Source organism: Camarhynchus parvulus, chromosome 2 (assembly GCF_901933205.1).
Source record: "Camarhynchus parvulus chromosome 2, STF_HiC, whole genome shotgun sequence".
NCBI classification, from domain to species: Eukaryota; Metazoa; Chordata; class Aves; order Passeriformes; family Thraupidae; genus Camarhynchus; species Camarhynchus parvulus.
The window spans coordinates 38,472,171-38,500,042 of NC_044572.1; the positions used below are offsets into that span (position 1 = coordinate 38,472,171).

The 27,872-nt window shown below is 38.4% G+C and overlaps 1 protein-coding gene across 7 annotated transcripts in view; it reads left to right on the forward strand.

Moving 5' to 3' along the window:
* LOC115917282 (ubiquitin-conjugating enzyme E2 E1) overlaps positions 1-27,872 on the forward strand; it is a 45,592-nt gene that overhangs the window by 14,148 nt on the left and 3,572 nt on the right. For all 7 annotated transcript variants that reach the window (XM_030971123.1, XM_030971117.1, XM_030971118.1 and 4 more), the window contains one exon: positions 22,336-22,468. In XM_030971123.1, the coding sequence (XP_030826983.1) occupies positions 22,336-22,468 (133 nt within the window). The remainder of the gene's footprint in view (positions 1-22,335; positions 22,469-27,872) is intronic.

A 27,872-nucleotide genomic window follows, 5' to 3' on the forward strand; every position in this document is an offset into this window, starting at 1 on the left:
GGGGAAGTGATAGCAGAGGGAGTGAAAGGCAGGCGGAGAAATGGAGGAAGAGGGCAGAAAATGGAATGAGAAAAAATGACTCAGTCAATCCCAATCAAATAGATTATTTAAGATAGGAAGTTGCAAATTAATTTTGTTGGAGGCCCTGTGAATCTGAATCTCCCAAAGGAGCACACCTTGTTTTTGTAGTAACTGAAACAGAAGTTTGGCAAAAGCTGTTATTCAGTAAATTCCATAATACTGGAAACACATACTCACTGAAACTGTTAAAAGGTCATTTTAGAACAGTTTAAGGTCTTCTACCCAGTAGGTAGTGAGGCTCTGGAAACTCTTCTGCAGGAGGTTGTGGAGGCAGATAGTATCAGCATGATCAAAGGTGGGTTGAACAAATTCATGAGCAACAGGTCTAGGAACAGATACAAAGAGAAAAGTCAGGCAAGTACCCTTTAGCACCCCTAATCCAGTGGCTGTGGATCTGAGGGAGTACAAAGGGAATGGACTACAGAGAGTATCCACCATCGCCTGTTCTGAGGAGTAGGCTTTTACCACTGCCAGGAGTAAGGTGCTGAGTTAAATAACCCCAAATGGTTTTTTTATGTTCTATGTGGAATACCCACAAAATGACCTCCTTCCCCAACCCCATTGTCCCTCATTCCACTCCACTAACTTCAGACTCTTTTCTATTTCCTTGTTCCAATTGACATGGCTTTTAGCCACAGAAAATGTTCAACTTCTGCCCTTCTTGCCTCTCTTCTTTTTATGCTTTGCCATTTAAAGCAAGCTCTTGTTTCCTGTCACTTAGCCACTTCTCCTTGCCTTTGTGAAGGATTAACCTTCATGCATTTGTGTTGCTGAATTTAGATTGTAAACTTTTCAGAGTAAAGCACTTCCTTAATTTTTGTTGGTGTTGGCAAAGTGGTATGTAAATTTCCATCTATGTTTAAATGTTCTTTATTAATAAAGTAGGTTTAGTCTTTGGGCTTGTAGGTGTCACCCTGTCCTCTCTTCCCCAAAAAAGTTATGCTTATGTTGCAAGTTGCCTTTTTTCACCCCTTATCTGATAGAGGTAAATAAGTGAGTTGTTTATTCAGCAGCTGTTGTATTATCTTGAATATGTGATTTGATTATTTTCTTGGTTTTATGCACACCAAGGTTATCACAGCTGTTACTTTGTGATACTACTACTTTGTAATAGGATAGTGTATTTTGAGATATATTAGTGTTGGGGGCTTTTTTCTTCCTGGATAGTGGCAGAGAAATAATGAAGCTGTCCAACAGCTAATCTCTTTCTTTGGTGTCTTTGTGCTCCTACTTCACCTTCCACCTCAATATCTAGGAGGACTATAACTATTTGTTAGGGAAATACGAGTTAAAATGCATAGCTATTACATGTGTTGAGACATTCTAGTTTCAAGTACTTAATATTCAGTGTGTGTACTCTTAATGACTATAAATACTATGTTACATATGAGGTTCTGTAATGTATTAGCTATGTCTTGTACATTGTTTTTCCCACAGAAAATGCAGATTTTCTAATCCCATAGACTGTGCAGTCTCTACTTTCTGCATTGCGTTTCAAGGATTTTGCCTTGTATTTCATAGAAGAGTCTTACTTATGAGGAAATGTAACGTCCAAACAAATCATTCAGCATTGGGATTGTTCAGGGGCACATTTCGCTGCATGCTGAGTAGCACAGAACTAGCCATTTAGGATGTGTTTTATTAACTAGTACTGGATTTTGTCAGGAAAGACTGAAAAGTAGGGACTGGGTAGTAGAGGCTTGTGTGGTGGCACTTTGTGGTGGGGATACAACAAGGTGGCAGGGTCCAGCTGTAAGTGGTAGCAGCAGAGTGAAGGGCTGTGGGTAAGTGAGGATGTGTTGTGACCTCATTCATGGCTGGCTGAACAGCTGGGTGAGATTTGTTAGTGATTCACAGTTTCACTTAGAGAGGTAAGGTTGGAGGCTGATTTAGATTTGGATCTGGGAAGGACAGCTATCTTTTACCTACTGAAATCTGTTCTGTTTGCAACAGTCTTCAGTGATTCAGAATAAATGAGGAAAAAAAGGATGGAGCTGGAGTTGATGGCTGAATTATGACATACTAGGAAAGAATGAAAATATAGGGTGGGATTAGATGTAACTCTTAAAATCAGGGAACAAGAGAGAAGAAAAGTATATTGCAGATCCCTTTCCAGCAGTAAATCTTAGCGTCTCTTGCAGAGACAGAGCAATCTCTGTGCTTCTCTTCTAGGTTTTCCTTTCCTTCATCATAATCCAGTGTGTTCCAAGTCACCAGTGTGGTGTAAGTTCTGGAAGAAAGAGCTAGAATGCCTGTTCTGGCCTCTGGAGTTGGGCCTCTTTTTGCAAGCCATCTCAGCCTTGTAAGGAACAGTGCTAGTGTCTCCTGCTTTCTTATCCTTCTGAGCTGAGCATGTTCTGGTGCCTTCTCTTTCCTGACGGCTGCACTGATCCTTCAGCGCTAAGACATTGTATCTGTCCGAGTCAGACACCCATGCCTACAGAGAACTTAAAAGGCAAGGTTGTCCTGTTGACAGAAAGAAAATGTATATTAGGAATTAAAAAATAAGCAGACATAACCATTCCTGTTTTATTAATTTACTTGCAAATGAAATAGCAGTGATCAGGTAAACTACTGAATATAGTTTGGTTGGTTTTTTTTTAAATTGCTAAAGTATCTGAGTCGTGAATCAGAGTAGCTTGATGAAACGGAAAGAGGAAAGTGTTTTTAAAGTACTTAAATGAGCAAATGGGATAATCCTGAGTGGAAGGTAACATAGAAATTGAAATTTGTTATCTTTCTTTATGTATTATTCCTTGGTCATTGGAAAAGTATTTTATTAGCTTGAAAGGTTTCTAGTCAAGAGGATACATCTAAACTTCACTTTGGAGTTATGAAGGCATTTGACTGTGCAGAAGATGAGCCTGTGTGAGCATTTACACAGCAGACAACTGTATGCCAGGCAAATGAAAGGTTCTTGCTCAGTATTTTTACTAATAACCCTCCTCTCATGTACACATTAAATGTCACACCTGGAAAGTCATTTAGTTGCTGTTTTAGCAAATTATTTATTTTCAGAGGGAGAATCTCATTTTTTTAGGTGTTAAAGTAATGGAAATATAATGTTTGCTTAGATTGGCTTTCCTGAAAGATAATGTGTCAAATCCTAATGACACACTGGGTCCAGTGTTCAATTTCAGTCCTTGCTGGAGATAGTGAATGAACTGTGTCCAGAAATAAGTGGGTTTGCATGTCCCTGCTTATATTACTAGAGTTCAAGGTCGCTAAAACTGTTCTGTAGAGTTTAATGTACAATATGTATTATTTACTCATTTTTTTCTTTAAAGTGGCAGACTGTTTACTGAACTGTGTGAGCACTTCACTGTTTTATATAAGGCAATGATTTTCTCAGCTGGTTATGCACAGAGGGTAAGCATTTTTTTGCCCTTATTTATTTATTTATTAATTATGCTGAGACAATTGGATGGGAGAAAGCATTCTTGCCTTTGGCATCTGAAGGAAAGATCTCTATTTTTGTTTAGTGTGCTAAACAGTGTTGTTTTCTAGAAAGGGTTATATAATATGATTATGAAGGTATCCTCTCTTCCAGAGGGTTATAAATGTGATCTCTGGTCAGTACGGAGAAACTCACACTTTTGACCTTTCTGTCTCTTTGGACCCATTACTTGTTGGACATAATGGTCTTATTAAAATTACTTAATTGTTCCAAAGAGATCATTTCTGCTTACTCCGTTATCGCCAGTTGATGCTGCCTCTCTACACGCTGCCAAAAGTCCATGGTATATTACATTTTTATTGTTATGTAAAGCAGCTGTAAAACAAACTGTGGTTGTGTAAGTGTATTTGAAATCTTTGCTATTGGCTACTTTATTTTTTCTCTTTATGTCTCTAACTGTTACATTTATAGTTTTGCCACCACAGAGAGCTAATGAAAAGCAAACATACAGACTGTTTAAAAAAAAAGGTAATGCTATGCGCAGATTTACATTGCTTCCTTACTAATTTATTATTCTGTTTCTTAGGATAAGAAAAGATGGGAAGCACATACAATGCTGGGGTGTTTTTTGGTGGGAGGATTTGGGATTTTTTCTTTCCTTTACATTGCTTTTGCTGTTAAATTCCTCTGATTTTAGGAGACTTCAGGAGTTGTAGACCTAGTGGACATAGAGCAGGCAAAGGAAGAAGATAAATTTATGTGCACGAAGACATTGATGAAGGGATGAGGGGAGGTCTGTTTAACTCCTCTTCTTTAGTACTCGCATGCCTGTGGGCAGCCAGGCCCATGTGCATCCTTAGCACACTCACAGGGCTATGAAAGGTGACTTCTCCTATGTGTTCAGGGTTCTCTTTAGAAGTAGTACTGAAGAAAACAAGGGCTTAAATTATGCTATGTCTTTGATTCTTTCTGTATGTCTTTAAGTATGTAGTAGAACACCGTGTCTCATAGGAGTAAAATTATGATGTGGGTACATTTAAGGGTCTGACTTTCCACAAAGAAGAGTACTCACTGAGATGGTGAGTCTCTTAATCATTCTTTGCCCTAGTGGAAAAAGTGTGTGAAACCAGCTCAACAGCCACTGGGCAACCTCTCTTACCATTTCTTATCCATGCTGGTCACAGCTGCTAAGGAAGTTTTTAATAGGTAGACTTTTTCTTAGTTTAAGCTGTTTTTCTGCTTTAATTGGAGCTTGGACAGCTTAGATCTTGCTTTCTAGTCTTTTCAGAAATACACCTGAACTCAGTCGGTACTGAACCAGAGCTGCCTTCCCTCTGTAGCCTGGCCTGGGGAGACATACCTACTTGGTGGGGGTCTGTTCTACATGGATTAAAGGAACAGAAACTATGAAGATTAAAAGATGCTCTGGAGGGGAGCATGTACTTGGATTTTGCCAGCAGTTAAAAGTAAATCCCTTACAGTAAGGAAGACTCTAAATGGTGCCTCTCAATATGTGTTTTGCAGTAGTTGAATTGTTCAAGAAGACTGAACCACTACCAGACTTCAACTTTGAAATGATGAAGTAAATTTGAGCTTGATTTTTATTTTGCTTGCCATTTCACTTTGCAAATTATGAGGTAATTCATAGTAATTTGCGCATTTTAAAACTGTTCGATGCAATCTGGGACAACAGCTCCTAGAACAGTGTTGAATCAGATCTGCTTTTTGTCAGCAGTGTATTTAAAGCATGTATGTGTGTGCAAACACATATTTTCCATTCGCTTACCACAGTGCAGTGGAAGTTTTGAGAAAGTAAAGAGTTGTTTTTTTTTTTTTTTCTCCTCTTTATTTTTTCCCTCCTAAATGTGCAGAAGTAGCTGTGTGGAAAAGAATCACTGTAAGATCAAGTTTCATTTTCTTCAGCATTTAATTTGACTTGTAGAAGTTGACAGAGTATGTGTTTTCATAAAAATTGCAAACATTGCATCACCCAGGAGAAGAAGCACACATAGGAAAGTCTCTTAGGGGTGTGCAAAACAGACTCCAAGGATAACAGACTTGCCAGTTAATACCAGTGGTATAAAGGGTAAAGTCAAACTTCTTTTCATGACTGAGACCTGATCAGTGCTGCCATAATGTATATTCTTGTTATTATTTTGTAGCAAAAATGATAATACAATTCTAGATCCGCTGTAATGGAATACCCTATGGGAATATGTGTGATCACATCGCTGAGTGGAGTGAGTACACCTCTGGGGCTGTAGAGGTTTTGTGTACTCCGATTTTACACATGAAATAGTGTCTGTATGATCAGAGCTAGATATAACCAGGACCATTATCACACAAGTTTGTTAAAAGATGTACGACATTTTTAGAAAATTCAGTCTGAGTGTAGTCACACTCAATCAGGACACCTCATTTTGTCTATCACCCACATGGGTTTCCTTTCTGTCTCTGGTCCTGTCATCAAGTAAGAACTAATTGTGCTCTTGTGCCCTTGGCTAATCATAGCTGACTAGTGGCTTTCTTCCAGTCTTTAAAGTGTTTTGACTTAGAGCAATGAACTTCCTAGCTGTAAGAGAACACTTTATTTATTTATTATCTATTTCACTGTTGAAAATACACTTTTAAAAAAAATCTGATCCAAATGATATATATTATCAACAAGAGTTTCTCTGCTCCAGAAATTTGTTTTCAAGTCCTCAAAGCTGGGCAATATAGGTGAGGCTTTTTCACGTGTATCAAATATATGCTAATGAGTCCAGTGTAAAGAACAAGGGTCCCATCATCCTGCAGAATGAAGCATTGAAGTGTGTATTTTTCCTCAACTGCCATGTTGTTTCCATTAAAATAAAAGAGGAAAGTTGGAATTGGCTATAGTAAGACACAGTGCAGGCTGGTAGTGGATCTAAGGGTAGGCAACCTTTGTATTTAAGGATCAGTCCTATAGCTGAAGTAACATAAAAGCTCTGTAATTTCTCTGAATTGTCCTTTCCTATCCTGCAATAACTAAATCAAGCAAGGTTGCCACTGAAATTTTAACACCAATGTCATCAGTCTGCAATCTGGTGTGTTCCTTCTGAAATCTACTTCCACTAGCTTTTACAAATTCATTGCCTCTACATGGACATCCCTAGTTAATGAAGTGTTTTGGTTGAAGTCATGCTTTTGTTTGATGCAGCTTACACCCAGATAATGGTAGTTACACATAAATACAGATGTACACCCTTCCTGCAAGTGCCCAGAAATGTCATTGCAAAATGGTGGCATCAATCCGTTGTTAAGCTGTTCATCCATGACCATGATGATGGCACCTGAGAACTTGCTTATGCTCACAAAGGAAGCTGCAACTGTTGACTAATTGCTTCTACAATGAGATTTAAAATACCTTGCTGAGTATGTGTGATACCAGAAGTTTGGGTGATGTTACATAAAAAGTTCTGTTCTTTTGCTTTTTTAATTGTCCCTCTCCCTCACTAGCATGTATGTCAGCCATACACACTCTATTTCATTTGGTTAGTTTGTGGTTTGTTGGGGTGATTTATTTGGTTTAGCTTTTCCCCAAATACAGACATACCAGCATTGAGTAGGGGAGCATTTTTAATGCTTTTGGTATTTGATTTCTCATTTTCTGTCATTAACCTTTTGCCTAAAGTTCATAGGTTTGAATTTCTTTACTTCCTTGCTCATATTTCTCTGATTCTCTTAGTAGGTAGGTAAGTTTACTCTGGAAGAACAGACATTTACTCTGTCTGGAAGAACACAATCAGGATGAAATACTTCAGTCATTTAACTGCTAACTTCATGCTGCACTGAATTCTAGTGTAAGAGAAAATAAATTAGAAACATCTGTTTTCTTTTTCTCATAACAGAAGAACCAAGAGAGATGTTCTATTGAAATCAAAGATGGCAAATAGAAGTGCAATAAAAAGAAGGTATTATATGTGTATTTCACACATATAATTAGTCTCTGGAATGTACTGTCATAGGAAATTATTGAGGCCAAGAACATAACGGAATTTGAAATAGATTTGGGCAGGCATGTGGCCATCATCAATGTTCAAAGTCAGTATTATTTATTATGGTGATTTGGGAGCAATATTAAGCTCATGCTCCTAGGTTTAAGCAAGATGCCTTGAGATGTTGTACCAGAAGGACATGGTGGAGGGGTTTTTGGGGCTGGGTGAGAGTTGTTTGTTTTTTCCAATTAAACTTGCCTATAGACTAAAGTCTGCTTTAATTCTGAGCATTACATTGAAATCTTTGTTCAATCCTGACTTGCACAAAGAGTGTTTTTCCCTCCTTCCACATACACATGTGCACACCTGCCTTGTATCTCTTTGGGACCAGAAATCCTCATCCCTTCCTGATGTCATCCCTTTACATGCTCCTTTTCCACATCCCTTTCCATATCAGGTCATCCCAGAAATTAATTTTATGCATCATGTCTGATCAGGTTGCAAGGGAATGCCTACAGAAATGACCTACAAAGTGAGCAGTAGAATCCAAAGACTTAGAAATGATTAATACCTACACAGAGCAGAAGCCAGAGTGTTGATTAAACTTGAGTGTGCTGTAATGAGTGAAATCACTATATTTCTGTAAAGGAAGTGATGATGGTAGCAAGCTCTTTACCATGGCTTGCCTTTTTAATAAGTGGCACTTCAGGTTACAGAATTAATTCCACAGAGTGTAAAAATATCAGGAGTGAAGAAGGAAATATGTTAAAAGGCTAGACTATTATAGTTGACATTTGTGCCTGCAAATCTCAGCAGGACTTTAAACTACACAGTTTCTACATGTTGGGGCTAGGGAAGAGAAATATCTTGATATGCTAAAGATCAAAAAAACCAAAAAAACCCCAACAAACCCCTCCAAAAAAACCCAAACCCAAAACCACATAACAGAAAAACCCAACACAAACCCACATCTGTAGATTCAGAGAGAAAAGAAAAAGATTGTTGAGCAAAAACTAATAGAAACAAAAATTAGAAATACCTAGGCTTTAGTCAAAATATTCCTGGCCTCCACATTCTCATACTGGGAGTGTTGGAAAGGTAACTTGAATAAATCATGTGGTTTTAAACAAAAGAACATTAAAATTTCTCCCATAGAGGAGTTCAGCTCTCTGTAAGACTCTGTAAGGTTCTGCTCTTCTGTAATTACCTATAAACTAGTGTCAGTTTAATGACAGAAGCAAAGCTTGTTTCTTGTTTTGAAGATGCCCAGCAGAAGCACTGATTGATAACAAACTTTTAGACTTTACTCTTCCATAAAAAATACAGTATTTTGTATTTTCATGGGATGCAGGTGCAACAAGGATGCTTTCAAAAGTGTTCTTTGCTGACAGTGGGAATTAGGAATGCCATAATTACTGACTGGGCTAAGTGTGATGAAGCAACCTCCCAATCCAAGTGCTCTGCAATGTTCTGGCTTTTGCAGTTGCTGCTGATTTTGTTGGGGGGGTTGTGCTGGATTCCAAAGAGATTTCTGTGCCCTGCATTGCATATGAATTAGTTCTGTTGAACTTGATGGAATTTTGTCATTGACTTCAGCTAGCCCAGACTGAGAAAGAATTACTTGCTTTTAGAAAGAGACTTAACAAATGTATGCTTTCAGGATAGACCTTTAACAATGAGTGGTTTGCCACAAACTTTGAAGTAGGGAAGGAAACTTACTCTTTCCTGGCCTGGTGCTCACTAGAGGCATTGTCACCTATGGTGATAAGTTTTCCCATTTTGAAAAAAGGATCGTGTGAATGAGAAAAAAGCTAAATTCAAATACATACAGAGTAATGGCTCATCTATCAGCTTCTGTGGAATGCTGTCCACTTTATCTAAAAGAATGTATTGGAAGAGTAAGAGGATTTTGGAGAGGAAAGATGGAATTTATTTTAAAAAAAGAACTGGAGGAACTTCTCACGTGAAGACACAAGGATTGCTTCCTTAAAAAAAAGCCCTGAAAAACCAAACCAACAAACATAGCATTTACAGAATCACAGAATATGCTGAGTTGGAAGGGACCCACAAGGATCATCAAGTCCAACTCCTGGCCCTGCAAAGCTCCATCCTCAAGGATGACACCATGTGCCCAACAGTATTGTCCAAACACTTCTTGAACCCTATCAGGCTTGATGCTGTGACTTCTTCCCTGGGGAGCCTGAGCCTTTTTCTTCATTTTTTTTAACCTCGAGAGAAAATAGAGATTAAGGTTTTTTCCTCTTCTAAGACAACAACAAAGTCCTATGGAACGAGATGAAAAGATAGTGAAAATTAATTTGTTCACCTTTTACAGAACAAAATGGGTCATAGGGGTTCTGTACTGTATTACATTACTGAAAGCAGAAATTAAGGAAGCCTCAAAAAGTCTCAAGCTTCTTTGGGATGCAAAATCAGAGAGAAAAGAAAAAGGTTGTTGTGCAAAAACTAATAGAAAGAAAAATTACTGCAGCTGATTCATAATACTGATTTCAGAAGGGAAACATGGATGCCTGGTGTTGAGGCTCAAGCAGTTACCACTGAGGGTGTTGTTATGGTAGAGGAAAACAGAAAACTTGGCAGAAACCTTTTGATGCCCATCTCTGACCCATTTGACACTGGAAGCCAGTGAGATACGAGGTGTTAAACTAGGTGGACTTCAGATCAGATCCAGCCTGATGGATCTATATTTCTTTTGATAAGCTAGTAGATAAAATTTGCACTTGACCTGTTATCAAAATCTTTGGAGTAATACTATCTCCAGTATACTAATGTGTGAACTGAACTTTATTTTAACCTTGTTCTATAGGAGGAAAAATGTATTTAGAAAAAAAAATCTTTGTAAGTCAAGTTATAAAAAGATTTGTGTTGTATGAAACACACACCTAAATATATATATGTGTGTGTATATATAAAAAAACACTATTAAGAGTGATTTCTAAAAGTATTTTCTGTTATATTTTTGTCAAATTATTATGTCTCTCAGTGAATTGAGTCTTAAAGCAAAAAACAAGGATTCACTTTGGTGTTTTACTTCAGTATTTAAGGTTGACTTTACCTGATCAGATTTCAAGTTTGTAGTATCATTAACTCATGGTTAGAAAGTTGCATGAGTTTCGTCTATATTTACGTAGATTGAATTAAAAAATCATATTAATATTGGTTAGTTTGCTAATCTGTTAATGATACTGTCATGGGGATGATTTTTTTGTGAGTGATGTGTTCTACTCTTCTGATGCTTACAAACTCAGCAGAAGAGAGTTATTTTCAGTTATTTTACCTTAATTGGAAAAAACTTGGCTCATCATAACCTGTAGCTACATTTGATTAAAAACCCAATGTATTTTTTAAAAAAATAGGATAAGTCACTTTTAATGATGGGAATGTCAGCTGCCTTTGGAAATTCTCTATTCTCACTAATTTGTTAAGAAGGCTGCTTGTGTGTACTCTAAGAGTTTTATTTATTGGCCTTTCTGAACTGAGGTCTTGACATAGAAACTTAAATGAAGAAATACCTGCTTCTTATTTTTATCTTGAAAGTTCATGTGGGGTTATGTAGACTGGATGAGAAATTTTCCAACGTCGTGTAAATATATTTACATTGTAAATGTATTGCTGTTTGAACATCTTTATATCACTACAAGAAATACTTGAAATGCCTTTTAATACGAAAAATCAAAGTGAATGAATCTGAGGTGACTGCAAACAAATCACTTTCCTTTGTGCTTAGAGAGATTTTCCCTACCTTCATACCTGAAAACCCTGCAATTTGTAGCTAGTGGGAGATTTATTTCTCTTATGTTGTTATATATGGAAAATTGCATCAAGCATGGGTATTAAGGCTGGCAGCTCTTCCAGGTGTTTTGCCATACCACTGTGTACTATTATGCTGTTTTCATATTTGTGCTTAATTAGAAGCAACGTGTTCAGTTAGTGTTCAGAAACTTAATAGTGTAATATTAGGTACAAACTGCTCATCTATCTCTGTGTCAGTTCTGCAGTTTCCTTGGCATTATGGAAATGGTTATAGCATAACAAAAGCAAGGCTTAGCTCTCAAAACATATGCCTAATCTTGTCACTCTTGCTTCAAAGTATAACTTGCAACAATGCTGAGGTTAAAAGGTTAGAAAATGTACGCTGTTCTCTGCCTCTAAGACACTTGCATGTTTCTGTGAGGTGTGCTCTCCTCCTTCTGCCTGTACAATAGAAAACCCCTTGCTAGAGCTACTACCAATTCGAGTGTTACCACCATCCAATGAAGAAATGTGTATTTTAGACCCTTTTTTGTGTATTTCTTGGATTGCACCAGAAGTTTGTGAGGAAAATGTCTTCCTTTTTTAATGACTAGAAAAGCCTCCATGGCAACATACATGAAGTATTATTTAACATGAGTGATTTCAGATAATATAAGTATGAATTTAGCATGATTTTTTTTTCTTCATGGCACCAAAAAGTTTAAATTTAGTTTAAAATAAGGATATCAATGATCAGCTCAAGAAGGAAATTCCTAAGCCATGTGGGATTAGGAGTGATGTTGAGGAGGATGCCTGAATTTCTTGTGCTCCCTAGCAATTCCCTGTTCCCTGCCTGCTGTTGTTCTCTGTCAGCAGAATTTAACTGCCACACATGGGAGTTGTGTTTCAGCTTATTAAATTGTTGCTAGATCATCTCTCTTTGGTGGAAATCAGGGAGGAGAAGACGCCAAGTGTTGGCTTGTGTGAATGTAACATGTTTTTCATAAAAGGTGTAAGTGACATAATGCCCTAACTTGAAACTATTATTGCTTGTCACTTCATTGCTTCATTGTCATTAATGTTTCCTTACGTTTGGGACATTTGAACATTTCCAAATAAAAGGGTCATGAAATAAAGGTATTGGGAAGTTCAAAATTCATCTCTGAATTTTTTTGCAACGCACAGGGAAGTTGCTTAATATCGATTGCCAAATAGGGTTCTGAAGAAAAAAAGATAATTTGTGAAGAACTATATGTGTTCTTCAAGTTAAGGCATGCAAGTTGGCCGCAAAACTGGATACATCATTTAAGAGCACTGCTTAGTCCTCTCGTGGCTCCTAAGGAGGATTAAATTTAGTGTTCCTAATACTTTGAAAACAAAAAAATAAACAAAAGTTTTAAAAGTCACTGCAAGCACCTGTTTAAGCTATCCTTTATGCATGTGAATCTGCTGTAGAAAAATCAATGTTCTATTTTTCTTATTAAATCTCTTGATAGGTCTTTGGGGTTTTTTTGAAGTTTTTTCTCTCTAACCAGCTTTGAAATATTTGTATCTACTACAGTAAATGTCAGCTAGCAATTGTGACTGGCTCATGTTATTAATGGGAACAACTTGCAGTGGTATATAAACAATTTTTAGTGGCTGCTATGTAGTTGGCTGGCAACTGTGCTGTGTTACAGTGTAGGTAATCTTGTTTTACTTAAAGCAAACTCATCTTAGACTTCTGTTTCTAGTCTGTGCATGCCAGAGTTTCAAAACTCAAAGACAGTGTTTTCAAATTACTTTACTTTTCTGCCAGGTAATTTTGATAGTTTAGAACTGTGAAAATCAGGAAAAATTTTCTCTCTGGGTAGTACAGCATAATTGAGAATATTTTGTTGTTGTTTTGAGAAGAGTAACCAAGTTTTGAGCTGTTATTGGCTGGTTTGTGTAGTTTTGCTGTTAGCATCCACAGTGAAATGGGTTCATTCAAATGCAGTGATCTTGATTTATTTAGTGAGTGGCAAGGAAAGGAGGTTTAATGTAGGCAAAGGAGAAGGGGAAGACATCGAGATTAGACTCTTTCTTTCTGTCTTTCATGTATCTTTAAGATACGTCCTTCAAGACATACTGTGTTTTGTTCCTCAACATAATGTTATCAGTATCAGTATTGGAGTGCTGATGGGAAGCGATATAAAGATGTGAAGCCAAGATAATGGGACGACCTGTTTCTCTGGTTAAGTGATGTTGACTCTACTTATCATACATCTGGTGGGAAGGGGACTCTTTGTTGACTGGCTGATGGATTGTTCTAATTTGTATCTTTTTTTTTAGGGTGAATTGGTTGGTAGGTAGGTAGATGATGGGACAGTTTAGGAGCATGTGGTACAGGAGCAGGTTTTTTCCCCTTAGGTTATGTTCTCTTGAAAACTTAGAAGTTGCATATAAACTAGTAATCTTAAAATACTACTTCATCTGTTCCTAGTACAGACTTTAGGCAGAATTCCTCCATTCAGTGCAAGGGAGATGGTAGCGTATCTCTAGTCTGGAAAGGTATTGACTCCTCTCTTTCAAGTAGCCCTTTTCCTCCCCATGGAAGTAAGAAAGTTAGCTGAAGGAGGCAGTTGGGTGAAGCCTCAAGAACCTTGTCTTTATTAGTGTGAGGAAGCTCAAGAGTCTTGTTTGCTTTCAATTTTCAGCATAGCAGAGGTATCTTGACAATTGTTACATAGCATCTTTAACTTTCTGGAGCTGTTTTTTTCAAGTTGGTTTGTAGCTGCTGTTACCCTTTCAATTTAATTTATTTAGGGTATGTGTTTCTTGATCTACAGAATTATAATGAAATCAATAGGGAAAATGGGTTATAAAGTCCAAAATACACAGTCCACTGTGTTATCTTGGTGCTGGATAGGTAGGCTTATGAAATAGGTGGGATTCTCTATTTTTTTTTTCGTTGACAGGGCGAGCAACTTGTGAAGAGATAGAAGTGTCCAGATCACGTGGGTTCAAATTGATTACTTTTACAATTTATGTACTACAGGGCTCCTAAATATTTATGATGTACTGGGGAGTTTTATCTGTTTAGTAAGATCACCTTCTATATTCTCACACTGGTGAGAGCAGCACAGGAGATGGGCATGATAGACAGAAACACAGATGTAGGTCCCAGCTTGATTCTGGAATGGCAGGTTAATTGTAGTAAATTTCTATTTTCCTTAATGGAAAAAGCACAGTATTTAGGAAAGAGCCCCTGTTATCACTCAGTGTAGCACCTCTGGAGCTTATGGAGGGGAAGGGGATATTATTTAACTATTTAGCTGTCAGAGGGGGTAGTTTCCTTTCCATGTATGAAGAACCTACTATATCCCAGTAGGTGCCAGGAGGAAGTAGATTTGCTTTCTTTTCAGGAATATACCACATTTGAGATTAGTGAAACAAGAACTTTCATATTTATCAGTAATATTGATTGTCTTTTATTTATCTTTAATTATAGGTCTGTCAATTTGATTCTAGGCAACCAGTTTAGGGTGTGCTTGCTTTATGCAGCCATTAAAGCTGCAGAAATAATAGGTTCACTAGTTATATTTCTACACCAATTTCCAAAAACCTGTTGGAATGTGAAGACGCCCCCTAAAAATGGTGTAGCTGAAGAAATAGTGCATTTGTGAAACTGCCTGGTTTTGCTTACCAACTGTAAATTGCATATCTGTGCTATAAATACATAAATAATTTGGAAATGAGGTCTGATGATGTGTAATAATTTCTGTCTCCATGTTGGTAGTTGATAGTCAACAGACAAATGGCAGGAAGGAAACTGATTTTAAAATAACATGAGGTTATGTTGGCAGACCTCAGATTCTACAGTCACATTTCTTGTCATTTTAAATGAGAAATTGCTTATTGTTAGATGGGTCAGATTCTGTTACTCTTTCCCAATTTGTTTTATTGTTTCTTATACCAAGTATTATTTAATGGGACATGTAAGGTCACATATAAACTGAGACATTTTAATTTATTTAATTTTTGTTCACACCTCAAACTAAATATATGAGGAGAAAACAAAAAGATTTGCATACAATGAAAATAATTTCATTCATTACTTAGTCTGGCATTTTCTGTATTTCTGTACTGTACATACTAAAGTCTCAGGCTTAGAGAAACAGCCTTTCTGCAGTCACGTTTGACACTGAAAATGTTCCCCCTGTGTAGTGGGACAAAACTCCAGTACTTTGCAGTAGAGCAGGCTACAAAGAAGCCACTGGAAAGAAAAACTGAAACCCTTGAGAACTGAGCAGGCTGGATTTACTTTCAATTTTGGAACCAATGCTAAATGAATTAATTTATCTTGAACCTTTTATAAGGACTTCCTCCTAAATTGGAGTGATTATTGTTAAACTAAATAGAGCTGCAGCACACTCCTGAGAATATCACAAGTCTCTTCCTGACCTCCCTGAGGTCAAAACTGAGATTTTATTTTAAATCTTTGGAGCCTGGTTTAAAAATCAAACTCTGCAGTGGAATTGTGTAAGAGGGTTGGCCTTTTCACCAGGTAGCTTAGGAGTAACTTCACAGTAATCTTTTTCAGAGACTGAAATATTTCAGGTAAAAGTCCTAAACTTGCAAGTACTCCATGGCATTTCTGTTCCTATTGTAATAGAAAAAGAATGAGATCTTGGCTGTGGTAACTCTTGGTTGTTGTGTGATCTTATTGCCAAGTATTTTTTATATAAATTGGAAATGTGGTCATTTTTTTTTATTCTTACAAAGAAATCCCCATGATCAGATTTCCTTAAAGTCTCATAAATCCCTGCATTACACCTTATCAGCTCCATTATCAGAGCTATTTAGTTATTTAGTTCCTTTTTTAACCCAGTAAGAAAGTAATTCACTGCACCATTTATCCTCCAGTTTAAGCTTTGTGCAATTGTTCAAACTTTCCTAATTTTACATTAGGCTGATACTTAAGGGAAAAGCTTTCCCAGATGTTAAAACAGAAATCTTGTGTATGAAATGCAGAGACGAATGACATTATCTCTAACTCTGTTGGAAATGTGGGATTTTTAAGGCACTTATGCTCGTGCAATAATATTGTGACTGCATTTTAAATTGAAGACAGAAAACACAATACATTCAATGACTTACAAAAATAATAATATTTACAGCTTTGTACTGGAGAACCATATTCCTGAATATGAACTAGAAGGAGAATTAAGTTCTATTTTCAAAACTTTATGTTTGGGTTGCTGTAGCAATATTATGTTCCATCTTTGCTCACTTACCTTTCTACCTCCTTTTCTCCCTTCTTATGTTTTAACTAAAGCTGGCTGCAGCTTTCTCTCTTGCTGTCTTTTCCCTCTCATTGAGGGAAAAGACAGCAAAAGTTTTCCCTCTCATTTTATCTCTCATTGAGCCTGCAGGAATTTCACCTGATATCAATCCATCATTTTTATGTTAACACAGAGGAGTAACTTGGTTTTGTGTAATGACAGTGGGCAAAAATTGCTGCTGATTCACGTAGCACGTGGTAATTCAGTGTGTTACCTTTAATTTGCCATGGTTGCCCAGGAGTGGTTTTCTTGTGTTGTGATTGCTTTTTTCCTTTATTTTCCTTTAATTTCCATTCTTTGACTTAAAAATGAGAGGCATCTTACTTTTAAACTACTTTGCCAAAAAAATAGTAATTAAATGGATGGCCCCAGGTATCCTTTTAATTGCTTCTGTTTTGTCTATTTGGATTTCTTCCTAATAACTGTGTAATGTTTTAATGCTTATTTTATAATTGAAAAACTTTTGTAAATTGTGTACGCAGGTCTTTGGATTGTATTGTAGCAGGCTTGGCATAGTGGGGTCCTGCCTATGAATGGAGTGTCTTGGTGCTATAGTAATCAAAATAATAATAATAGATTTTGATAGCTAAAGCATGTGCAGAAGGTGACAGTTTATTTCTAAAATTAGAACTGTGCATTAATATGAAGGTTTTGAAGTGAAGTTTGGGCCAAAGGATTAGCTGCATTTTGTTTTGTGTGTTTTCACTCTGTCCTTCAACACACCTATTTTGAGACAGCTTGCTTAAAGATCTGTAGAGCAAAATTTCTTTGAATGGAGGATTTGGTGTTTGTTTTCAGTGGCTAAGATGGATGAGCTGTCCGGCTTCTTTGTAAAGGTGGCATCTGCCTCCCCCAGTGATCCAGTATTTCTGGGGCGCTTTTCCAATCTCTCAACCAGATTCAGCTTAACAATGTAAGTGAGCAAGTTCAGGGGTGGCCTCACCCAGGGGGCTATGAGAAAAGAAAGTGTATTTACCCTGAGGTCAGGAGTGGGGTGGGTTCATCAGAAAAATCAAGTTGCAGCAGAACTTCATGTGAGAATGATGCACTACCTGCCTGGCAGCCAAAACTTCTAATGTGTTCTGGGCTTACATCTTTGGAGAAGAAAATAGGGGGGAAAAAAAGGGAGTGGGGAAAGAAAAGGGATTTCTAACAGTCAGCTGTTTCCTAAAGCTGCCTAGTAAGTCCATAACTCAGGTGCACTTCCATGTTCAGCCATTAACTGTTTCTTACTAGAAAACAAAGCAACAGAAAAAAAAATTATGTTACTGTCAGTTTATAATGGTGAAGTTTTACTTTAGAGATCATTAGATTCTCTGCCACCTTGAAATTCCCATGTGGCATTAGTATGTTGTTTGCTTTCTGATTTGAGCTATGTCCCTTGGAAAAGGTCATGTCTGCAGTGTTTTTAGAATTTATGTTTATTTTCCCCAAGTGTGCAACTTCAAAACAGCTTAGCTACTAGCATCAGACTCTTCATGTTTAGGGCGAAATAGCCTCAAAAATAGCACCTAGGGATATGGAGTAGTTGGTGTATGAGTTCATGGGTTTGTTACTTGCAATTTTACCTGAAATATATTGCAGGTTTTCATTAGGTGTTATTTCGTTCATCATATCGGGGAATTGCCCTTCTTCTCATCATGCTGACGGATAGCAGTCTGTGGCACTTCTAAACTACTCTGCTAAATTAGTTAGCTTTTAAAAGGAATATGTGCTGCTTTGGTATATCAGGGTATTCACCTAGTGTCTGTAGCATCAGCTATTTTGATTTATCACTGCAGTGGTCTGCAATTGTGTCTTCTGTATCTCAAAGAAGAGAAATTAAACTATTTGCTAGTCTGAATTTTCACTAAAGTGAGCACTTACATTGTCGTTGGTCAACTCCTAGAAAGGACCAGGTAGTTTCTAAATGAACTAGCATGTTTACATAAACAAGGGACTCTTACTGAGTCAGTCTCCTGGAAAGTACCATCACTGTATTCCCAGGGATTTTCATACATTAGCTGTATGTGGTGAATGCCAAAAAGTCCTGCCTTCCCTTGTGGCATAGGCATATTTTGAGTGATTTACCCAGGATGCCAGGGCAGAGGAGGAAGCTGAGTTTGTGTGTGCAAAATATCAGGGTGTTATCCTGTATTGCAGACCTGTGGTGGAGGTTGTATCTGGCAGGCTTAATACAAAAAAGCCACAGCCTGGGTGTTCTTGCAGACTTTCTGTCATTTCAGCTTTTTCCATTTGTGGAAGTGTATGTGTGTGTGTGTGTGTGTGTGTGTGTGTGTCTTCTCCATGAACACTGAATCTCTGAGACGGAGTTCCGTGTTTACAGTTGCTCAGTACTGCAAGGCATCTGCACCTAATTTGCCTAGGCATCATTCTGCTCCCCAGCCTCTGCTCCAGACATTTCTAATTTACCTGTTGGATTTTTATGTTGGGAAAGAATATGGTGCCTGCCAGCAAAGAGGCAGAGCAAGATTGGGTTTTTCCAAAGCAGCACAATGCTCGTTAGGACTTGGCCCTTGCGGGACTTTGAGCTTGGTCTCACTTGTGCTCTTTCTCTCTGCCTTGGGTTTACCAGGCGGTAATGCCTTGCATTTTCCTGCTTCTAGACTTGGAAAATTAGATATTCCTTGAACAATACCTTGGCTCTGGGAGGTTTCCCAAGGAGTGTTTCTGTCGTAACATCAATCTAGGGGATAAGCTAGCATCATTGGGAACAATCAGGATCAGTTGTTACAGTGAGTGCAGTGCATCTTCACAGAATATATCACTGTTTTTCCAAGAGAGATCTCAGTTGCACTGAAGTGTAACACATGCTGCTTGATAGGATAATAATGGGTTGGGATCTTTTCAGTTTTCTTTTGGAGTCATTTTTCACTCTGAATTGCTGGTCTTTTATTCATTTCTTTCTTTGGAAGTGAAGAGGTTGTGGGCTGCTGAGTTAATACAGAAAGTTGTTGCTCACATGCTCTCATCTTGAAGTGGAAACAATTTCTATTTAATTAGTTAAAATTGTCTTCCTAGTGGTCGTATGTTGGACAGCTTTAAAGTGTTGTATTAGTAGATCTAGACACTTAATTTGAGCAGTGGTGACACATATCAGGCAAGGTGACAGCTGTGCTGTGTCCATGCATCAGTGAATTTCTTTTTGAAGCAGATAATTGCAAGGATTTTAAACAAAGACTGTAATATTTAGCCTTTGACAGTTTCCATATCTCCACCAGAAGTCAATGCCACTGTTCTTACACTGTGGTCAAGTATTGTCGCTTTTCTGTTATTCACTAGGTCTTCATGAGCTGTTTGATATTGCTAGTCCTAAGTTAAATCTAAGCAGTATCATACTTGAAGCTGACTTGCATCATCCTCTTTCAGTCTTTCTTTTATAAGAAATCAATGTTAATGTGTAAAAGTTGGACATGCACAGCTATTTTATGCTGTTAATTGAATTATGAAAAGCTTAAAAGGAAAGCTTAGCACATCATTGTTAAAGCCTACTGATGTCTTACAAAGATGTCTTACACTCTTAATATGGCGGTATATTACTTGTGTGCAGTGATAGCTCTAATTGGAAACCTAATAGGATGCAAGAGATTTCTAAGACTGTTACTAATGATAATATATTTTTTAAGTCTGTGGGAGTTTTTTATTGACAGTCCCTTGGGCTGAAGCTGGAAATAAAATGCAAAATGTTGAAATATTTCTCATTGGCTCAGAGGGCTGTATTCAGTGCTAATGGCACGTCACATTTCTTGAGTGCTGAAGTGCTCTCCTTTGGCTGTTCTGGCGATATAAATTCCAACAGTAAATCGGTGCTAACGAAGTTCAAGTACCTCTTCCCGTTCAGTAGCTCCACCTTTAGGGGAGGGAGGGAGGGAGGGGGGGATGGTTGCCGGTGCAACTTGCAGTAATGACAGTGTGTCAGTAGGTTGCTAATAGGTACATAAAGAGGTGATTCCTTGGAGCAGTGGCTAAGGGTGCCCCAGAGAGTCCTTTTCAGTAAGTTTGCACAGTTAAGTTGGTGTCTTTCCAGAGCCAGAGCTTCCCTCGAAATACAACACTTTTCCAGTCTAATGCACAAGTGGTAGCTGGAGAGTACTGAGTGCCCAAATATATGGACCTGCATAGGACAGGGACAAGTCATTAAGGTGGAGTGGGATGCCAGGAGTGTTCACGATGGAATGGCTTTTGCTTTAATTTAATACCGATCTTGAGCTGTGCAGGGTTTTGTGTTCTGGAGAGAAAAATCTTTCCCTTGTGGCTGGTGCATCATTTGCAGAGAATCTGTCTACTGCTTTCTTATATGCTTTCCTTTCCCTAGAAGTATGCTTTTAGTCATAACTTCACCACTGTTGAATTATCTAACACCAACATATTGTGAAATTTTATTATTAGGTTAATCTGGGAAAAAAATGTTAGGTTTGATAACAGAATTAATTCCCTTTCTCTCTCCTGATTCCCCTGATGTCAAGAAGATGTTCACCAGTACTGGGAAGAGCGGGGAAAAAAAAAGTCTCTGATCACTGTTGACAGCTTGTGTTCTTGCAATTGTATTTATGTTTGTAACATTGTTATTAACACTTAGTGATTACTCTGGTTTCCTGCATGTTAATCAAATGCACATTTTCATGTGCACATTGAATTTATTGTATTGCCTTCCTTCTCAAGTAATACTGCTCTGTGATTATTATAATATGAAAAGAGCCTGGGTTTTACCTTCTGTCTTAGAGGAGCCTTGTTAAAAGAAGGAAGAAAGAAGAACAAGGCTAGTTTTCATTGTATAAGGAACGTTAAGATCCATCCCCTTCAGAGCAAGGGGAGAAGAGATTTCTGAAACCATGGTACATCCATGATGGAAAAAGCTGTGTCAGCACCTCCTGTTATGCAAATGCTTTTCCAGCTCTGGCATCTTACAAACAAAATACTACAATAGCAGTACAGAAGGGAAGAGCCAGCAAAGGAGTCCTACACCATTAATGGCTTTATAGGTTGAGCTGTACTTAGAAATACTCAGTGACATAAGGCACACTACCAAGTACAAGTGTCTGAGGATATCAGTAAAACTAATTTTACCAAGCAGACATTTGATCTCTGCAACACCTTTAGTTTGTACTGCTTATAGAGACATGCTGGCAGGTTAGGCAGAATCTCAAATAAGCAGAGCTAATTTGAGAAAATGCTGTTTTAATTTGGCACAGTGATTTTAATTCCCCCTAAAAAACGCAGTTCCACAATGCAAGCAATATCAACAGGGTAAGATCATGTGCAGAAAAATGATAAAAGTGTAGAAAATTTTGACATTTCAGAGCATCATCATTAATTTGGCTTCCTTCAATTATACTGTAAGCCTTTGTTTAACAATAATGCAGGATAGATTTTCATTTTTAAGAACACACAAGATTCATAAAATGAACATAAATCCTTAATTTGTTTAGTATGGTCTTTAATGTGGTACAGTTTTATTAAGACTGAGATGGAGGAGCCATTTCTGAAATACAGTAGGAAATTGTTCTTTGAAACTTAGCCCTTGTATTGTATTGGTAGCATAGTATGTTTAGGAGTAGTTCTGGGCAATGCTGCTCTTATAACTATCAAGAGAAAGAAAACTATACCCCACCTCTGGTTTCTCAGCTTTGCTAAACAGTCTGGAACACTGATAAGTTCAGGTAAGATCTCTGAGTGTTTGAAAGCATTCAGTCTTGTTTTAATCCCTGTCTCTACTTCAGGTGGTGTATGAAGAGTAACACTGAAATATTTCTTCCATATCATACTTGAAGAATGTAAGAAGTCGCATTTATTTGAGCTGTGATAGTATTTCTAAATTATTTTGTTTTTTATCTCTTAGTGCTGGCCCCAAAGGTGATAACATCTATGAATGGAGATCAACCATTCTAGGACCTCCAGGTTCAGTCTATGAGGGAGGTGTTTTCTTCCTTGACATCACATTTACCCCAGAATATCCCTTCAAGCCTCCAAAGGTAAGAGACCTGTAGCTAACAAATTAAGTCATGAGTGCTAAACATGAATGGCATGCAGTGTTAATGGAACACAGCCCATTTGAAATCCACTCTTCTTAAGAACAAACTTAAGCTAATTTTAGACATTACAGGAGTTTCTATTAGCTAATGTTAACAACTTTTTCAGTCATCTTGATAATTATCCTAGAGCTTGTCTTCTTTCTTCCTGCTTCTGTTTATAAGTCCTAAGCATTTAGTGCAAGCATTTGGACAGCACTGAGAAACTGAAAAGTAAATAAACTTGAGAAGAGGAGAAATGCTACAAATAATTATTTCTCAAACAACTCAGGTACTGTAAGCATAAGTTACATGTGTTTTGGCCACCAAAGTAGTATTTAATTTTCCAGTTTTGTTGGACACTTGTGTTGTTCACCTATTTGTACAGTAACAAACTTTCTGTAGGTGTGTTATATTTGTGAAGCTCTTACATTCCAGTGTTGTTGTGTTCCAGTGCTCTAAGGCAAATACCAGTGCAAGTGAACGTTATCCGGTGGTTCCAATATGTGGCCACAGGAAAAGTGTTGGGTTACAAGAGGTGCTTGTGCATACACTTGGTGTTTGTCTTGTATCTGAAAGCATTTATGTGCATGTTTAACTTTCTACTTAAAAGTTGTTTGATGAGATAAATGCCAGTGACTGCACCATCTTTCAGACTTTGGTCTAGTCTGCAACAGAAAGGACTTCTTCAGGCCATCATCCATCTCAACAGATGCTATGCTAATTGCTCACACAAGACAAATTAATACAAGCTTGCCAAATTAAGGAAACTGTTTGCCTGTTCTTGCTCACTTAACTTCAGGGTTTCTGGTAGAAGATCCTTAAATTCTACCTCTAAGATAGGGCTTCAATTCACAAACAGCATGGTCTGCCTTGGGACATCTCTAGTGCTCTTCTGCTGACATCTGTCCATCTCTTTTTGGAGATTCTCTGGCATTCTCAGATGGTTCTCATGTCAGAATTTAATTCACTTTCGAGTAGTTTTTTTGTTTGTTTGTTTTTGGTTTGGGGGCTTTTTTGTTTAATTTGCTGAATAACTTGTTGTCCAACCAACTGTATGCAATTCATTATGTTGTGAGCCCAGTAAGCCTTTAAAGAGGGATCTTTTGCTTTTCCATGTGTGCTTTGTTACACCTTTGCTTTCTATGCTACAGGTCAGAAGCATTTATCAGTCCAGGCTTGTTCAGACTCATCATAGAATCCTGGAATGGTTTGGGTTGGAAGTGGCCTTAAAGATCATCTAGTTCCAGCCTCCTTACTGTGGGAAGATATACCTTCCACTAGACCATGTTGCTGGAAGCTCTATCCAACATGGCCTTGAACATTTCCAGGGATAGGGCATCCACAACGTTTCTGAGCAACCTGTTTTAGTGCCTCACCATTCTCACAATAAGGGATTTCATCCTAATATCTCGTCTAAATTAACCCTTTTTCATTTTAAGGCCATGACTCCTTGTCCGTGCCCTTGCAGAGAATCCCTCTCCAGCTCTCCTGTGGGCCACTTTAGGTATTGGAAGGCTACTCTAAATTCTCTCTAGAACCTTCTCCAGGCTGAACAAGCCCAACTCTCTCAACCTCTCTTCATAGGAGAGGTGCTCCAGCCTTTTGATTGTCTTGATGGCCTTCTTCTGGACTCACTCCAACAGGTCCATTTCCTTCTCATGTTGGGGGCCCCAGAGCTGGATGCCACACTTCAGGTGGGGTCTCACAAGTGCTTGTGGTTGCCAGACACAGGTACAAGGACCTTGCAGATGGGCTCATTGAACTTCACGAGTTCACAGGCCCACCTCTCTCTGTTCCTCCTAAGCTGTCTGTCCTTGCTTCCACTTTCTTTATGTGTCTGAGTTTGTACAGGAGCTCCTTGTTCATCCATGTAGGCTCCTTCCCCTTCTCTGACAGATGGATCCCATCAGTGCCCAGCAGACCAGGTTTCCCAAAGCAAGTTCCATGGTCTAAGTAGCCAAACCCCCAGCTGTGGCACCAGTCCCATAACCATTTGTTGGTTTGCTAGGTTTGACTAGCCCTTGTGAACCCTTTCCCTTTGACCAGGAGGATTGATGAAAAAACTGTCCATGCTCCAGAGTCCTTTCTTGTCACTCCCAGGACTGCCTTATTTGGCTTTAATGCCTTTTCTGATAGGATGGGTGTTTCCAGTCTCAGAACAGCAAAGTGGTTCTGTGGGGACATCTCAGTCTTTGGAGGGAAGTCTCTTCCTGCAGATCCTTGCCATGGTAAGCTTCCATTCTTCTGCATTATTGCCCTTCCTCCCTTCCCTGTGTGCTGGTGGGAGTTTCTGGCTGCTTGGCCATAGGATGTGGGTCCAGTGCAGTTTGGAACCAGCTGTCTTAACTCCTCCTCAGCAGCCCGGATGCCACACATGCTTCTCACTGCCTCCTACAGCTCAGCCAGCTGCTGCAGGAGGTTTCCACCTGGGCAGCACCTTTTGCAGGCAGGCCTGCTGACTGTCCTGCCCAGGAGAAAGGTCTTGACACTGCCTGCAGTCTGAGATCCACTCTGCAGCCTCTCCCTTCAGCAGCTCCATCTGGGTAGAAGGATCTGCCATGGGCAGGGTAGATGGTGCAAATGCCCCAGCCAGAGTTGCAGCCCTTGCTCTCAGATGTGTTCCCACCATGCTGCTTTGAGGGTCAAGTAGGATGCCTTGCAAGACCATGCTGTAAGTGCCAGAGCTACTAAGACAGCCCTATGTGCCAAGTTCCCCCATGCAGAACCAAATAAACAGTTATGTCATTCCAGCTCAGCCCTGCTTTCTGCTCTGTGCTTCTGGCTGAGATTGCTTTGTCTTTAGCTTTGCATCTAAACCCTCATCCAGATGAAAGGAAGGGTGGGATTAAAGCACCAAACATATAGATACCACTTACTGAGGCCTTAAAAGGTGAGTTTAGTGGTGATTCACTATATTGGAGCAGTATAATTTAAATGGAGTTTTTAATCTAGCAAAGTCCAAGTCAGTTTACAAACCACATGTAGGCATGGAAATAAAATATGTGTAACTTCAGTCTTACTGAGATGATATATAGGAGAAAGCATGGTGGTGCTATAATAGAACACACTTTTTCTACTTGGACACTTCAGGTTGAAATGAAGAACCCTCCTTTGAGAACCAAAGCTGCTCCTGTGTTAAAATCTACACTGGTGTTAATCAGTGGTAATGTGGAAAATATGATTATCATATTGCTCCTGCTTTATTCTTGTTATTTTTTTTTATTAAAAACTGTCCAACTACTTGCAGTAGAGAGTAAATACTGTCTGTGGATCATGTTTAAGTGGTAGGCTAATGTAATTACAGTAGCCTTCCCGTAAGTGCCTTTCAGGGCAAGGAATAAAGAAACAGCTAGTTGAAACAAAACCCAGTGTATATCACTTTGATAATAAGCACTCACAGAACAGTAATTTTAAAATAGAGTAGAATGTAACTTTAAAAACCTTGATCTCTGAAAAGATGAAGCTCTGTAAGGAAAAAGGACTTGCAACCCTTGAGTCTTCCTTGGTAAGCCCTGTAAGACCAGTGGAAGAAAACCTCTGTGAGTCTTTGGTAACTCCTGTGAGGACAGTTCCTGCCGTGGTGGGCTGCCAATGGTGAAGTGCCTGTAGTTGAACACATTTCATAACCTGAAACTAAAATGCCATTAAAGGATTTACTTTCTTAAATAAAATTAGGTGAAAATGGTCATCCTGGCAAGCTTCCAAGCCCTTAGGTATATGTGTGAGAGAAGGTGTTGAGGCATAAACACTGACAAATACAGTGTGGTTGATGAGCATCTTAGAGATGTGTGATGAAGGATATACAGGTGCAGCATTTGAGGACTGGGTCTAGCTCCAGCTGAGGGCTTGATTCAGTATGTTGGAGCAAATGTTTTTGGAGAGGATGTTCCTGTAGGAGAGCCAAAAGACTGTGCTAGAAGTGATATTTAGATTCCTGTGAGGGTACTAAGAGGGGCTGCACTAGTGTGCTTGAGGTTGGAGAAATGAAAGATCTTAAAATTTGACTTGGAAATGCGTTGCACAGTACAAGGAACTTCAGTGGGAGAAATCTGATACAGGGACAGATACTCTCTTACATGTCCTAAATATCTATAATGGAGTTCTTTTGCTTTTAATTGAGCATTCTACACAACACTTTGAAAATGTTAGTGTTAATCTGTTCTCTGCTTTTTAAGTTTTCTCATTTTGTGTTGTATTCTGGTTTTGCCTGCGTTTCAGATAGCAAATGAGTCAGGCATGTGCTGGGTGTGCCTGTATTTGGGAGAATCCAGTAAACAAATATAATTAGACTTTACGAGTTCAGTATTAGTACTATTACAATGGACATTTTCCCAAGAGTTACATTATAGTATGGGTTTGATTTCATTTGCTGAGGTGAAAACAGTAGCTTGTGTTGACCTGGGGTGTGTGCTTTGATCATTTGTATTAATAACCTCTAACCACTTCCTTCCACCCACTCCTATTCTACTGCTTGTGTAAATTAACCTCTGCTATCACTTCAGGGTAAGATTGAGATTAGCTTCTTTTATGTCTTTTCAAAAGCTGTGCTTAACTCCATGTAGTTACTGCATTAATGTAATGTCAGGTGGGACATTTCCAAAGGATTGTTCAGTTACACTATATTTTTCTGCTATTCCACATGCTGTTCTCTTCACTACCTTCCAAGTAACTCAGTTTCTTTTGATTTTGGTCTGAATGTACTAGGTTGATGTGAGGTTTCTTTTTTCCTCTTAAGGGTGTAATGAGAATTTACTTTAAATATTTTTGTTTGTTTTCCAGTGGGCCTCCAGTTTCTTCCTCTTCCAGTTCCATTTGCTTTCCCTGCACTGCTGGCTTTTGTGCCATCAGCTAAAATCATAAATGGCAAACAGCTGGACTACACATGTCTAACACCATCCTAGTTCTGAGTTGCTGCTAAAATGAAAACAAATTTAGATTTTTTTCCGCAGTGCTTGGTAGAGTTCATCTAACTGGAGAAAACTGCTTTCGGTGCCATAGATATATCCCTTAAGGATTGTATCTTAAGGTGTGTTAAGGAACCAGGCTGCTCTGCGAGTATATGGGAGTCGTCTTTCATTTTCACTTTCCCCTCCTTCATGAAAAATAACTTAAAAACAAATCTTACTCTTGAACACAAATAGCATTCATGCTTTGTTATCAGTTATTAGTCAGCTGGACTGAGAGACTGTCTACAGAGTATTTAGCTTTTGTGCTGAGAATCACGATTATCAACTTTCTGTCTTTACAAATTAGAACTGTTGACCTATGTTAATTTGGTCCTTATTGTATTAGCTTGGAAATACTCCATGCTTCCCCTTCTGGAAGTGTTCAAACTGTCAAAATGGTTACCTCACTTACAGTTAGA